Below are 14,370 nucleotides of genomic sequence, written 5' to 3'. Positions count from 1 at the left end.
GCCACAACTACTGAGCCTGTGCTCTAGAGCCCTCGAGCCATAACTACTGAGCCCGCATACCACAACTACTGAAGTCTGTGTGCCTGGAGCCGTGCTCCACAACAAGAGAGGCCACCGAAGTGAGAAGCCTGCGCACCACAACGAAGAGTAGCCCCTGCTCGCCGCAACTAGAGAGAACCCGTGTGCAGCAACGAAGACTCAATGCAGCCAAATAAATAAATAAATAAAATATTTTTAAAAATGTTAAAAAAAACCAAAACAAACAAGAACGTCAGGCCTCAGTCCAATAATGAATCAGAATTTCAAGAGAGAGGTCTGGGAGTTGCACATTTAACGACTGACCATTCCTGCTGATTCTCTCATCCAAACTCAGTGGTTCTTACCCTGGAGGATGAATTAGGATCACCTGGAGGGCTTGTGAAAACAAAGGTTGCTGGGCCCCAGCCCAAGCGCTTCTGATCTAGTCGGTCTGGGGTGAGGCCCAAGAATTTGCACTTCCAAAAAAGGTCACCTTTTTGGATACTGCTGGTCCAAGAACCACACTTCCAAAACCACTTATTTAGCCTATTTGGCAAACATTGCAGCTGAATTCAATATATTTTTTTTTTCTTCCCTCCTTGGTAGAAAAACACCACCAGAGTCACAAGACTTCCTCTGGAGTAATACCCCTCATACTTTTTAGCTGTTTGATGTTAGACAAATAAATTTACCACTGCATCTCAGTTATCTCTTATCGTGAGGAATAAAAAGGTAACACAAGGAAAAGAGGTTTGGTCCTGTAATTGGCACACAATAGGCCTGCATTAAACATCTGTGCACTTTGATCACCTTGCCATGATCCCCCTCTGTGAGCTACAGATGAATCTGCTGAGGTCTAGAATAGTTCCCCAAATTTGTTACATGCACAAAACTTCATTTGGTTAAAACAAACAAACAAAGAGACAGACAAGCAAGAAATGGCTGACCACCTCTTTTTCTTGTGAGCTAGCACGTAACTACGTTTTGAATATAACATGTCCAGTGGGAAAATATTCAACTTCCCAACTCACATTTTCCCATGGAAATAAAAATAGAAGACAAAGAGAGATTAGATTATGATTAGGCTCTCTGTTTAATTTTGACCAGGCTGAATTTAGTACCCAGGTCTGGATTATTTTCCTGGCAGATCTTTATTATATTGTTTGGCTATTTCTTATGACCTGAAAATCAAACAAATGAACCACAGACTTTCAGACTCAGAGGGGCCCTGGAGGTCATCTAGGCCACCCACCCATTCTAGGAATGCCACTGAAAACATCTACAGTGTGTAGTGGTCCAGTCTCTTCTTGGACACCCATTGAGAAAGCACTATTTTCATGAACCCTGATCTTCTCTTCAGATAACTCTAATCATTAGATTTTTTTTTTGCCTTTGAGCAAAAATCTTTATTTCTGTAATTTTAATATCTTTGGTTTTGCTCTCTATAGTGCCTGAATATGTCTAACCTCTCCTCTTCATGACAGCATTTAAAGTATTCTGAAATGGCGCAGACATCTTTCTTGCCTGTGCCTTTTCAGTCTAAACATTTTGTTTTTTCAACCCACCATCAAAATTTCCATATACTTAACAGCCCTGGTCCTCTTCTTGTGGAAAAGTCCACCTTGAGGATGTTTCCTCACACAAAAAACCCATAACGCGCTTCATGTTTGCCACATCCTCTCATCGCCAACAAAAACAAAATAAATTGTATGAACACTGGAGTGTTCCCTTCCAAACAGAGTTTCCAAGAGCCGGAAGCTACAACCACACCCAACTACATTGTAAGGACTGAGAAGGCAGTTTCAGGACATGCTTGGAAGTGGGAGCCGCAGGCAGGTGGAGCTGGATACCATGTTCCTACTTGAAACAGGGATGCTAGGCTGCCACTTAAATTATCCAAGACCCGAAACGTTTCTTTCCAAGGGAGACAGAGTGAAACAAAAGGTATTTCTTACTTTCTACGAAACATTTCTGCAAATATGCAACCAACACTCCAGAGGTCCACAGGGGTGGCGTAGCTGGACTGAAGCAAGACTTCTGGAGCTCTGTACCACAGCGTGACGACCTGCAACGGCAAACGGAGTGGAGAGTTACTGAGGGGGACGGTTGTTTGCTTGACTCCTCACCCTGGGTGGTTTAATGCCAAGACTCAGCTCGGAAAGAACTCCTCAAATCACATGGGGGACACAGACAGAAGCAATAAGTAACCAGGACTCATCACGGGCAGGCCAGGAAATTACATCACCTCCACCACCTGGGTTCTCACCTCGGACTCTGGGTGTCTTATTAGTATGATAAAATAACTGAGTTTCAGAAAGCAAAAGCAAAGACTTAAACAAACCCTTACCTTAAAACAATTCTTTCTTTCTTAAGGGGCTTTAAAAAACAATACATGGAAAACAGATGATGGCAACGATTGCAGCTCAATTCCCACGTCAGCAATTTGGGGAAATTGGAAGATTATTCCAGTGGCTGCTGGATGGTGACCTTGAAGTCTACAAAGCACCCGAACAAGTCAAAACTACTCTTATCGTGAGACTGTGGGGAATCAAAATAAAGCCCCCTTCAATGCCACTCTTTCCAGAAAACAAAACATGAAGAAGAACTTGCGAGAGAATGTATAACCCAATTGTTTATACCATGTGTAAAAAGTCATCCAGAGGAAGAGATTCCAATATGGGAAGAACCCCATTTAATACTGAGCACTGTATAATAATAGATAAAACAAACACAACCATATCATTAAGGCTCCACATTTATAAGAGTATATAGGGGTTCAAATGCCTCTTTTTTGTGGGGAACAGAAATTCTATGGATGTCTGAAATGAAGGTATATAAAGGAATTCAATACATAAATCTATTACATAAGCATTTTATATTATTCAGATTCCTTTTATCATTACTTATTGTCTTACTTAATTGTACTTTCACTGATGTCTAAATTTCCTGAAATTCTGTTTATGTACTTTGATGCTATAGTACTTAGTGCCTAAAGACTGCAGTAGCAATTCTCAAAAAAAATGGTTGCCATCAATTTCCTTCTTTCCTTATATGCACACTCCTCTCATCAAGGATTAGAGTTTAGTCCACTTTCCATTGAATCTGAGTTGGCCTTAGTGACTTGCTTGACCAACAGAATATGGTGGAAGTAACATCTGAGACTACCAAAGCTATAGGTCATAGGAAGTCTGGTTGCCTGGGCCTTTTTGAATGCTTGCTCTTGAGATGCTTCCTCTTGGAACCCAGCTGCTATGCAATGAGAAGCCCACAAAGATGTTCCAATTGACAGCCCCAGCTGAGCTCTCAGCTGAAAGGCCATGTGAGTTAGCCATTTTGGACATTCCATCCTGACTGGTCCCCCAGGTGACTGTGCCCCTGCCAATGTCACATGGAGCAGAAGAACTGCCCAGTTGAGTCCAGTCAACTCACAGGATTGTGAGTGATCATAAAGTACCTCCATATCCTTCCCGCACGAGACCACACTACTGGCTCTCAACCCTGACTATACATCAGAATCATCCATGGGGCTTTTAGAAAAACACATGTGTCTGGGCCCTTATCTTGCCCCTAACTGAATTAGATCTCCATGGGTGGGTCCACTGAAATTCTTCTTCTTCTTCGTCTTCTTCTTTTTTTTTTTGTTTAAACTTCTTTAGGTAACCCTAACCCTTGGCTAGGTTTGAGAACCACTCAATTATACAAACTTATCCTCCAGTTCCTGCCTCCATGCTTTTGTTGACACTGTTCTAGTTTGGGAAGCTCTACTTTCTCCTTCACAGGCTGAAATTCTGCTTACCCTACAAAGCTCAGTTTTGACATCATCACCTCCCTGAACCAACTGCCACCTAAAAATCATACTTTGTAAAATAGTTCATAATATGGGTCCTTCCAGAGGGCATGGACCCAATTTCATCCATCATTATGCCTGTAAATGCCCATCATAATACTGCGCACATAACAACTGTGTTTTAGCAAATACCAAATTGATGATTTTAAGGCAATCATTCCTAGAAGATAAGTGGGCAAAATTCAATTACCAGTCAACCCCCAAAAAGAAGATACTCACTACTTTTGTTAAGAAGAGTATCCAATTCTGGGTGCTAGTTTTTAGTTAAATAATTTATTTCTGCTTTACCAATATTTCTAGCTGGTGGAACATTTCCCTATTTCTCTAATACACTGTATACCAAAGTGCAGGGGCAAACTGTCCATAAAGTTCCACTTCAGTGGTTTACAGACATACACAGATATTGTGAGATCACATACTTATCTTCTCACTTCAGTTCGAAATAAAGTCTAACATCATATGAGATGAAAAGTTTAATCCAAATACAGCATTATTTTAAGCTGTTCTAAAGAGTCTGTGATTTCTGATTGATTACCCTTTCTAAAACACTTTAGGTAGCACTATCTTCATTTTCAGTACTTTAATCAGTGATACTTATGATAATCAAATAAATGATTAGACAACAAAAATAATAAGAAAAATATTGATATATTAAAGAAGTTTCCTTCTATTCCTTTTAAAATTTAGTGACCACTCAAAATGGGTAACAGACTTTTATCAAATTTTTTTTTTTTTTTTTTTTTTGCGGTACGCGGGCCTCTCACTGTTGTGGCCTCTCCCGCTGCGGAGCACAGGCTCCGGACGCGCAGGCCCAGCGGCCATGGCCCACGGGCCCAGCTGCTCCGCGGCATACGGGATCCTCTCGGACCGGGGCACGAACCCACCTCCCCTGCATTGGCAGGCGGACTCTCAACCACTGCGCCACCAGGGAAGCCCCTCAAATGCTTTTTAAAATGTCTATTAATAATGACCATTTGATCACTCTTTTATTCTATTAATGATATATTAATTACATTAATAGATTTCCCAATATTGTACCACCCTTCCCTTCTTGGAATAAATCATTCCTAATCATGGTTTATTATTCTTTTACTAGATCTTTGGATTCTATTTGTCAATGTTTATTTTAGGACATAAACTTATACTGATGAATGAGACTGATCTATAGTTTTTTTGTGTGTAATTTTTCAGGTTTGTATTAAGGATATGCAGACTTTCCATCCTTTTCTATATTCTGGAATATTATAAATGACATAATAATCAGTCCTTTGAAAGGACTCATAAAACCATCTGGATCTGGATCTTTTCTAGCATTATGTCTTTAACAATCTCGTGAATTTCTTATTGGTAGTTAGTCTGTTCAGGTTTCAACTACTTTTTGAGTCAATTCTGGTAATAATAAGGAATTTCCCAATGAAACTCTTTAATCTAGATTTTAAAATGTATTGGCTTAAATTTGTACACAGTATTTCTTGTAATTATTTTAATCTCATCTATTTTCTTGGTTTTCTGAGAAAGAAAAAATATTTCTCTTTATATCAATCAGGTTTGTCAGGAGTTTAGCTATATTATTTATTTAAAAGAAACTGACTTCAAGATTTATTTCTATTTTGGGAGGATTGTTTTATTTAATAATTTGTTGACGTCTACTTTTATCTTTTTAAATCCCCCCTCTTAGTTTCTTTGTTTTTTTTTTTTTTTTTAGTTTCTTTGTTTTTTAAAATTTATTTCTGAGTTGAAACTTGGGTAATTTATTATTTTAGTTTTGGTTAGTGATAGAACATTTAGTTATATATTATTAAATAAACTGTCCTCATTTTTGTTCAGCTTTAAATAATATGTAATTTACCTTTAATTTTCTCTTTAATCCAAGAATAAACTAATTTGAAGAATTATTTAGAAAAGAGTTTTAAAATTTCCATATGATCAGATTATTTACACTTAACTGTTAGCTGCTGTATTTCTAGTCTTATTTCATCATAGCCAGAGAATGTAACCTGTAGAATTTTTTTTTTTTAAAGAAGATTTATTTATTATTTATTTTATTTTTGGCTGCATTGAGTCTTAGTTGCGGCATGAGGGATCTTCATTGAGGCATGTGGGCTCTTCGTTGTGGTGCACGGGCTTCTCTCTAGTCATGACATGTGGTTTTCTCTAGAAAAACCTTCATTGAGGCATGCGGGCTCTTCGTTGTGGTGCATGGGCTTCTCTCTAGTCGTGGCGTGCAGGCTCCAGGGCGAGTGGGCTCTGTAGTTTGCAGCACGCAGGCTCTCTAGCTGAGGCGTGCAAGCTCAGTAGTTGTGGCGCTCGGGCTTAGTTGCCCAGCAGCATGTGGGATCTTAGTTCCCTGACCAGGGATCGAACCCAGCGTCCCCTGCGTTGCAAGGTGGATTCTTTACCACTGGACCAACAGGGAAGTCCCTAGAATTTCTTTTCTTTATGACTATGCACATAACTGGCTTTTGTTCTGTAGGGTGTAAGGAGAATACTCTCTTTTAAGAGTAAAGTTCTTTATTAAACAGAGTTTGTCTCATACAGATCCTTACTTATATTTTTCTACACTTTATTTGTCAAACTTTGAAAGAGAATTGAGTTTGTGTTTTCCTTCCCCCAGAATCTCCTTGTACTTCTAAGGGTTTCTGCCTTATACACATTGGCCTTATGTTTTAGAAAATAAAATTTATTACAAAAAATATTATTCAGATAATAAAAATTTAGATGATGGTAGACATAAGATACAAAGTAAATACACAAATGCTAGTAAATCAGTTACAAAACATAATGGAAAAAAGGATCCCATTCATATAGTAACAAAAAAAATGTGAAACACTGAGGAATTAAAAAACAGCAAGATCTATATAAATAAAATGATATACTATTATTGAAGAACATAAAATAAAATCTAAATAAATGGTGAGACAGACCATGACTAAGATGGGAAAAAGCCATATCATAAAGATAATCATTATTCCTGTATTAACACAAAAATTTAAGACAATCCAGTGATTTGGGGGAGTAAGTTAACTTTGACAATCAGGTGCCTCTGGCAGAGTAACACTTAAGAAGAGCCAAAAATAGTTTGAGAAATAAGGATGAAGGGGATTTGTCCTCTGTCACCAAAATATAATCTAAGATACAGCAAATAAAATAGTAGGTGCTAACAGATTAAAAAAAAAAAAAGAATAGGGGGCTTCCCTGGTGGCGCAGTGGTTGTGAGTCTGCCTGCTGATGCAGGGGACATGGGTTCGTGCCCCGGTTCGGGAGGATCCCACATGCCACGGAGCGGCTGGGCCCGTGAGCCATGGCCGCTGGGCCTGCGCGTCTGGAGACTGTGCTCCGCAACGAGAGAGGCCGCAGCAGTGAGAGGCCTGCATACCACACACACAAAAAAAGAATAAAGTCCAGCAAGATAATGAGATACTGGTTTACAAGGTGATATTTACAAGATATTTATAAGATATTCTTATAGGTGGTCTCTCTTTCACCTTAGAGAGAAAATGCACTAGAATATGTGAAAGCAAGACAACTGGCCACCCATTTGGAAGAAAATAAGTTTGATCTCTAGTTTACACCATGTATAAGAAGAAACTGTATAGATGCAAGATCTAAATGTAAGGAGAGCTAGAAAAATGTATTCGAAGAAAACCTAAGAGGACCTTGGGATGTGGAGGCCTTTTTCAGCATCACGGGAAATCTAGAAGCTTGAGATGAAAAGATTTATAGATCCAGCTATTTAAAACTGAAATCCTGGACTTCCCTGGTGGCACAGTGGTTAAGAATCCACCTGCCAATGCAGGGGACACGGGTTCGAGCCCTGGTCTGGGAAGATCGCACATGTTGCGGAGCAACCAAGCTGGTGCACCACAACTACTAAGCCTGCGCTCTAGAGCCCGCGAGTCACAACTAGTGAAGTCTGCATGCCTAGAGCCCGAGCTCCGCAACAAGAGAAGCCACCACAATAAGAAGCCCGCGCACCCCCGCTCGCTGCAACTAGAGAAAGCCTGCGGGCAGCAACGAAGACCCAACACAGCCAAAAATAAATAAGTAAATAAATATATTTAAAAAAACAAAAACAAAAAACCCAGAAATTTTCTTCACCAAACACTGTAAATACAGTAAAGGAAAGGATAAATGACAACCTGGGAGAAAACATCTAAAACAAATTACATCAATAAAACAATACAACAGAAAAATGGATAAAAAAATATGAAAAGACAATTCAAAAGAAGAAAAAACTATCAAAGATACTCAATCTCATAAAAAGAAAGGAAGAAAAGAAAGGAAGGAGAGAAGGAAAGAAAGGAAGGAAGGAAGAAAGGAAGAAAGCCATCACAATAAGAGGGTATCATTTTTGCCTGATGGGCAGAAAGGACAGAATGACACTATTCAGTCATGGTATGGGAACCTGTAAGTTTTATTTTATTTATTTATAATTTTTATTTTACATTGGAGTATAGTTCATTCACAATGCCGTGTTAGTTTCAAGTGTACAGCAAAGTGATTCAGTTATACATATACATGTATCTACTCTTTTTCAAATTCTTTTCCCATTTAGGTTATTACAGAATATTTAGCGGTGTTCCCTGTGCTATACAGTAGGTCTCTGTTGGTTATCTATTTTATTTTTTTTAACTTTTAAAAAATTTATTTAATTTATTTATTTTTCATCTGCGTTGGGTCTTCGTTGCTGCATGCAGGTTTTCTCTAGTTGCAGCTCGAACCCGTGTCCCCTGCATTGGCAGGCAGATTCTTAACCACTGCGCCACCAGGGAAGCCCCTGGTTACCTATTTTAAATACAGCAGTGTGTACACGTCAATCCCAAGCTCCCAATCTATCCCTTCCCCCCACCTTCCCCCTGGTAACCATAAATTCATGGGAACCCTGTATGTTTTAAATTGCAAATTGGCACAATCTTTTTAGAGGACAGTCTGGTGGTATCTATGAAATTAACAGTCCCCATGTCTCTGAAGCAGAGTTCCATTCATGGGAATTTATCCTATAGAAATATTCAGACTAGTATACAAAGAGGTATTCACAAGAATGTTTACTCCACAGTAATTCCCAATAGGGGAATATTATTCAGCCATCAAAAAAGATGAGCTAGTTCTCATCCTGCTCATTGCTGCTCACATAAAAAGATGTCCATGATTCACTGTTAAGTGAATAGAGAAGTTTTGGAGCAGTACAAAATATTTTCCAATTTTTATTAACAGATTACGTGTCGGTGTAAATATAATAATCATTTATGCATACAAAAATGTCTGCCAGGATTCTATACATAGACATCAAGCTTTAAGTGGACAGTTGTCGTGGAAACATGGCAGTGTGGGAGGTGGCAAGTGGAAAGGAAAGGAGGGGCTGGACGACAATTTCAGAGGCACAAGATCAGTCAGCTGCTGTCGGTAAGCACATTTTATAGCTGAGAAAACAATTTCAGAGAGGTTGGGTAATTTAGCCAGGGTCATGGAGCTGACACGTTGGAAGAGCTGGGATTCTCCCTGGGACTGATTTCAACCTTGTGCTCCTTCCTCAACATCCAACCTGGCACCTTTCATTCAGTATTCCAAACATCCACAAATCAACAGGCAAACATACAGGTTGTAATTAAAGAACCAACAGAAAAAGAATTTAAATTTACTTTGAAATATTTTAACGTGAACTTTTAAAAGAGATTACAAATCTCAAAAATGCAACTATCCTTTGGGGTTAAATGATTTCCTTAAAAAAACGTTTAAGAAAAAGGTTTCTATAACTTCAAAACTTACTTCTGAACCACAACAGTGCTCTGTATGGTGTGACATGTATTCATCAAATTCCCATTTGATAACTTCAATGAAAGTTAAGATTTAAAAATCTCTTTGGTATCCCTAAGAGTTTTGCTTGGTTTATGTGTAAATCATTGTAACAAGGTGAGAGGAATTAGATTCATTTATTAGGTTTATGTTTATACTCTATTTGAACTATCAGCGTTTGTCTAAAGAGAAATCTTTTTGGTTTAACCCTTGTAGAATTCAATGTGCTTCAATTCCAAAGTAAGTATGAATTGTACATTTCTAGTTAATTCTCCAAGAAAATAACCTCAACACTGCCTACAGCCTACATTTAAAATAACAAATTACTGCCTTTTGCAGTATACATAAATCTAATAGTTGTTCCCTATGTATATAATATTATCTCATGTATCAAGAGCTTCCCCAGTTTTAACTTGCTAATTTATGTGGCTGGTCCATTCTCTAACCCAGAGTCCCTCAATCCTTACTTTAAGTCACTGTAATTTAAAATATCTCAAATAATGACAATTTCTGCAATTTCCAAGTTTTTGAGAACAAATTTCCCGCACAGTAAAATATAAATTGTTTCCTTAGGAACTATTATAGTTCTGTACCTCTAAAAACTTCTGATGGAAGACTGCCTAACTTAAAACCAGTTAAGTCACAGGTAAGAAGATTTATTAGTTTTTAATTGGAGGTTTTATAAGAATAGGCAAAACTGATAAAAATGTTTCAAGGTTTTAGTGCATGAAGTAATATGGAACATTTTCAACAATGTAATCAATTAACTTCTACTTACATGTTCTCTAAGTTTAATAATTCTACATATCCTTAAACACAAAATGTAACTGTCAAAAGATGTTGAAGGAAACAATGAATACAATGTATAAAGATCAACACTTAGAAATCTATGACAAAGGTGGCTTCTAATGGTAACAATGCAGTTGTCTACTAAGCAAAGTTAACAATAGGAGCTATGGACAGAGTTTGGTGGTTGGAGCCAGCTGGAACCAAAGCAAATACTATGTTTATTACAATCATTACATGTATTAACAGCCTCTAGAGGTGCTGAATGGATTTGGCAACAGGAGGGGGAGCGGAAGATGGGGGAGTTCAAGGATATTTACACAAGTGGATATATCTGTTTAAACTGCTTTGATCTCTATTCACATTTTTTTTGAAACAGTTCAATAACAGTATAAGATAAAGTAGAGCCAAGGCCAACTCTGACTCAAAATACATGTCAGAGTAAAGCATTCTTACTTAATATTAGATTTTACAGCCTTTTATTCATGTACCCTTTCACCAAGATCCTGAAAACCTTAGTAGATGTTATCTGAGTCATCCTTATTCTATGGCTACATGCTTAAAGAGCAGAAAAGCATGGTATGCACATTGTGCTGGCTATCTTCCTTTTGCCTCTCTGGATGGGCCCAGTGCTCACAGGTGGATCTGTATCTACCATTTGCCCCCAGCTTCCTACTGGGTTTGGCCAATGGGAAGCCTAGGCAGGAGTCTGGAGAGAAGAAGAGTGAGGCTGAGTCTTTAACACCTTGATTTCCTCCCAGCAAGGTTGTCCAGAGCTGGCAGTGCTGCCATCACAAAGTCAATGTCCATCCCGGGCAGCCCACTCTACCCAACTCCAGTAGCTGCACCCTATCTTCGCTTCAAGCCTGGGAATGGTAACAGTCTGATGCAACTAAGACTCAAGTTAGTACCATTCGCTGGGCTTCCCCTGAATCCACTTCTTTGTAAATCGTGTCTGTAAGGTTTGTAAACAAACCTTCCCTGAAGTGTCTTATTTTGAGTGTGCCATCTATTTCCTGTTGGGACCCTGACTAACACATCCAGTTTGCAGATGAAGAAACGAATGTGGGTGGCGACTTTTTCTCAGCTTTCACATCTGTCAAAGAGGACATTTAGACTGGATAATCTATAAGGTGATTTCTGTTAGCATTCTAAGAGGCCCTAAATGATGTGGCAATGGTAGTGAAGATTTTAAAAATGCATATACTGTACAGAACCAAGACATCCTTGCCTGACCTTTGGTTTAGTGACTACTTATGGGGGGGACCAGTGTGGTGATTCTTCTTCTGGGGCTGACTTCAACAAGTCTCAAATGTAAACTTCTGTAATGATTTCTGAGAAATATGGAATAACTCAGGATTTTTATATTGTCAAAGTGAAGGCTTTCTAAGCTGTTCTCTAAGCTGTTTATTTGCTTCACACCAGTATAAAACTCTCTAGTATGTTCCTTCCCTCCAGAAGACTTCTATGTTTTGCAAAGTGAAAATCAAAACTGGTGGTGGTAATGGGCTTCCCTGGTGGCGCAGTGGTTAAGAATCTGCCTGCCAATGCAGGGGACACAGGTTCGAGCCCCGGTCCGGGAATATCCCACATGCCGCGGAGCAACTAAGCCCGCGAGCCACAACTACTGAGCCCGCAACTACTGAAGCCCACGCGCCTAGAGCCCGTGCTCCACAGCAAGAGAAGCCACCACAATGAGAAGCCCACACAATGCAACAAAGAGTAGCCCCTGCTCGCTGCAACTAGAGAAAGCCCATGTGCAGCAACGAAGACCCAATGCAGCCAAAAATAAATTAAGAAAAAAAAAATTTGTGGTAATTTCACTGACTTTTCCTAAAGGGTCTCAAAATTCAATTCTTTAAAATCAGACATTTAAATTAAGATATCACAAACAATCAGAATTTTAATTCTTCCCAGCACAGTCTTGTCATTATAAGCCAGTTAAATGGGAACTATTAAAAGAGTTAAATACCAATAAAAGTTAACACACAAAGTACTTGGCAACAAATAATAATGGAGTCACCTCAACTGGATGCATTTTCTGACCTAAAGGCCAGAAAAAGATGTTTTGATACATGACAAAAAATGGCCGAAGTCTACACAAAAATGAGATTCTCAGCACTGAGCCAATTACGATCATGGCCTCTGCTATGCATCTACTACCAGCAGGAAGGCTGTCTGTCTTTCCAGAACCTCAGCTGTGCAGACTGTCCTGGGGCCACTGGCTCCCACTTAGATGTGCTGATTTCCAGCTACCTGGCCACTGCTTCTGTGGTTCTCTCTGTGGGACATTCTTTATTTGAGTGTCTGCTGTTCTGAATTCTCACATATCACTTCCTCCAGGAAGCCTTTCCTGATCTCTCAGCTAGAAGTGATCGCTCGCCCCTGAACTTCTGCTGTACTTCTATAGCTCTTGACCCTTTCTATTTTCCATTACAGTCATTCAATTCACCAGCCACAGTATATATATAGTGTCATGCATGGAGGGTGCTCATCAATTATCTGATGATTGGATACATGAATGAACCACGGGGAACTAACTCCTGGGGGCAGTGCTGATGGTGGACAGAGGCAGTCCTCTAGTCTGGAGAATATGGGGACTACAATGTCTAGTAATAATTGAGGACCTTTCAGTAATCATGAATTTTTGAAAAAGGAACTGGATCTGTGGAGGGAGGTGAGGCTGAACCTGATTTGATCAGAGGATGCATAAGAAGACTCAAAGAGCAATGGCAGAGGGAAAATAAGCTGAGATAGAGATGAAGGGAATCTCTGGGGAAGAGGTACTCAGCAGACAGAGGCCTGCATCCTGTGTCCAAGGGGGTATGATAATGACCCACTGAAGGATGAATGAAGGTGGAGTTCAAGGATCCAGGCTCTGACCTTTCATGGTATCAGTGGCACTTACCATCTCTTTCTGAGCCTTACACCTCTCTCTCATTTTGTTAATGTCTAAGCAGATCTACCTAAAAAAGGTGTTACTCTAGACATCAAGTCTTTAAAGGTCCAAATGAACTTCAGTTCATCATGTGAGTGCCCACTCTATGAGAGGTACCCTGTTAGTCCTGGATGGGTGGTCACAAACTAGAAAAGCAGCAAGTCAAATCAGCTGGCTGAAGCAGAACCTGGGGTGGGTGTGTTGGGTCTGTGTAGTGATATAAGTGCAGAATGCCGGGGTCCTGTCCTAGTGACTTTCCAGTAACTCCTTGGTGGTCTCTTCCCCAATCAGTCCCTTAAATAATTGTTTCTCTAAGGCTATATCCTCAGGCCGCTGCTTTTCTTACGTGATGCACAATTCCTGGGGAGCATCGTTTGTGGATAACCCTCAAGTCCATACTCTGTAGAGTATCTGACACACATATCCAACCGTCTCCTGGATATCACCACTCAGTACTCCCACAGGTCCTTCAATTCCAAAATGCACGCTTTGTCTTTCCTCTGAAACATGCTTCTCCTCTTAGATACCCTCTCTCTGACAGCAAAATCACCACCTACCCAGGTTCCCACTCACCCCCGCTATGAGGGAAATCACCAGATCCTGACAGTTCCACCATGAGCCTGTCCTCTCCTGCAGGCCCAACAGCTTCCTCTGGGGTCTCTTCCTACTAGTCTGCCTCCTTCTACTCTGTCCTCTCTACTATATCTGCAGCTGTGCTCACTCCGTACCTGCTTAAAATCCTTTAACCATCCTTGAGAGCTTTCAGGGTCAAGTTCAAGTGCAGCTGACCCACGGCACCCTCATGGTCTGGCTCCCACCCTCTCTCTGGCTTTATTGCCTGTTCCTCCTTCACGGGAAAGCTTCCTCAACCCGCTCAGAGGCTTTATGGTTGTACAAACATGCATGCTGTGTCATGCCTCGTGGCCTTCTCACACACTGAGACCTTTCTCTGGAATGTCCTCTCATCACCCCATTCTTAATTCTTGTG

The 14,370-nt window shown here is 39.9% G+C and overlaps 1 protein-coding gene across 4 annotated transcripts in view; it reads right to left on the bottom strand.

Moving 5' to 3' along the window:
- The window catches only part of CDK6 (cyclin dependent kinase 6), a 233,256-nt gene that overhangs the window by 70,975 nt on the left and 147,911 nt on the right, over positions 1-14,370 (bottom strand). For all 4 annotated transcript variants that reach the window (XM_067746412.1, XM_067746414.1, XM_067746413.1 and 1 more), the window contains exon 5: positions 1,974-2,083. In XM_067746412.1, coding sequence (XP_067602513.1) covers positions 1,974-2,083 — 110 coding nt within the window. The remainder of the gene's footprint in view (positions 1-1,973; positions 2,084-14,370) is intronic.

Source organism: Pseudorca crassidens, chromosome 8 (assembly GCF_039906515.1).
Source record: "Pseudorca crassidens isolate mPseCra1 chromosome 8, mPseCra1.hap1, whole genome shotgun sequence".
NCBI classification, from domain to species: domain Eukaryota; kingdom Metazoa; phylum Chordata; class Mammalia; order Artiodactyla; family Delphinidae; genus Pseudorca; species Pseudorca crassidens.
The sequence above is the reverse complement of the archived record's forward strand: the minus strand, read 5'-3'. Positions and strand labels throughout refer to the sequence as shown.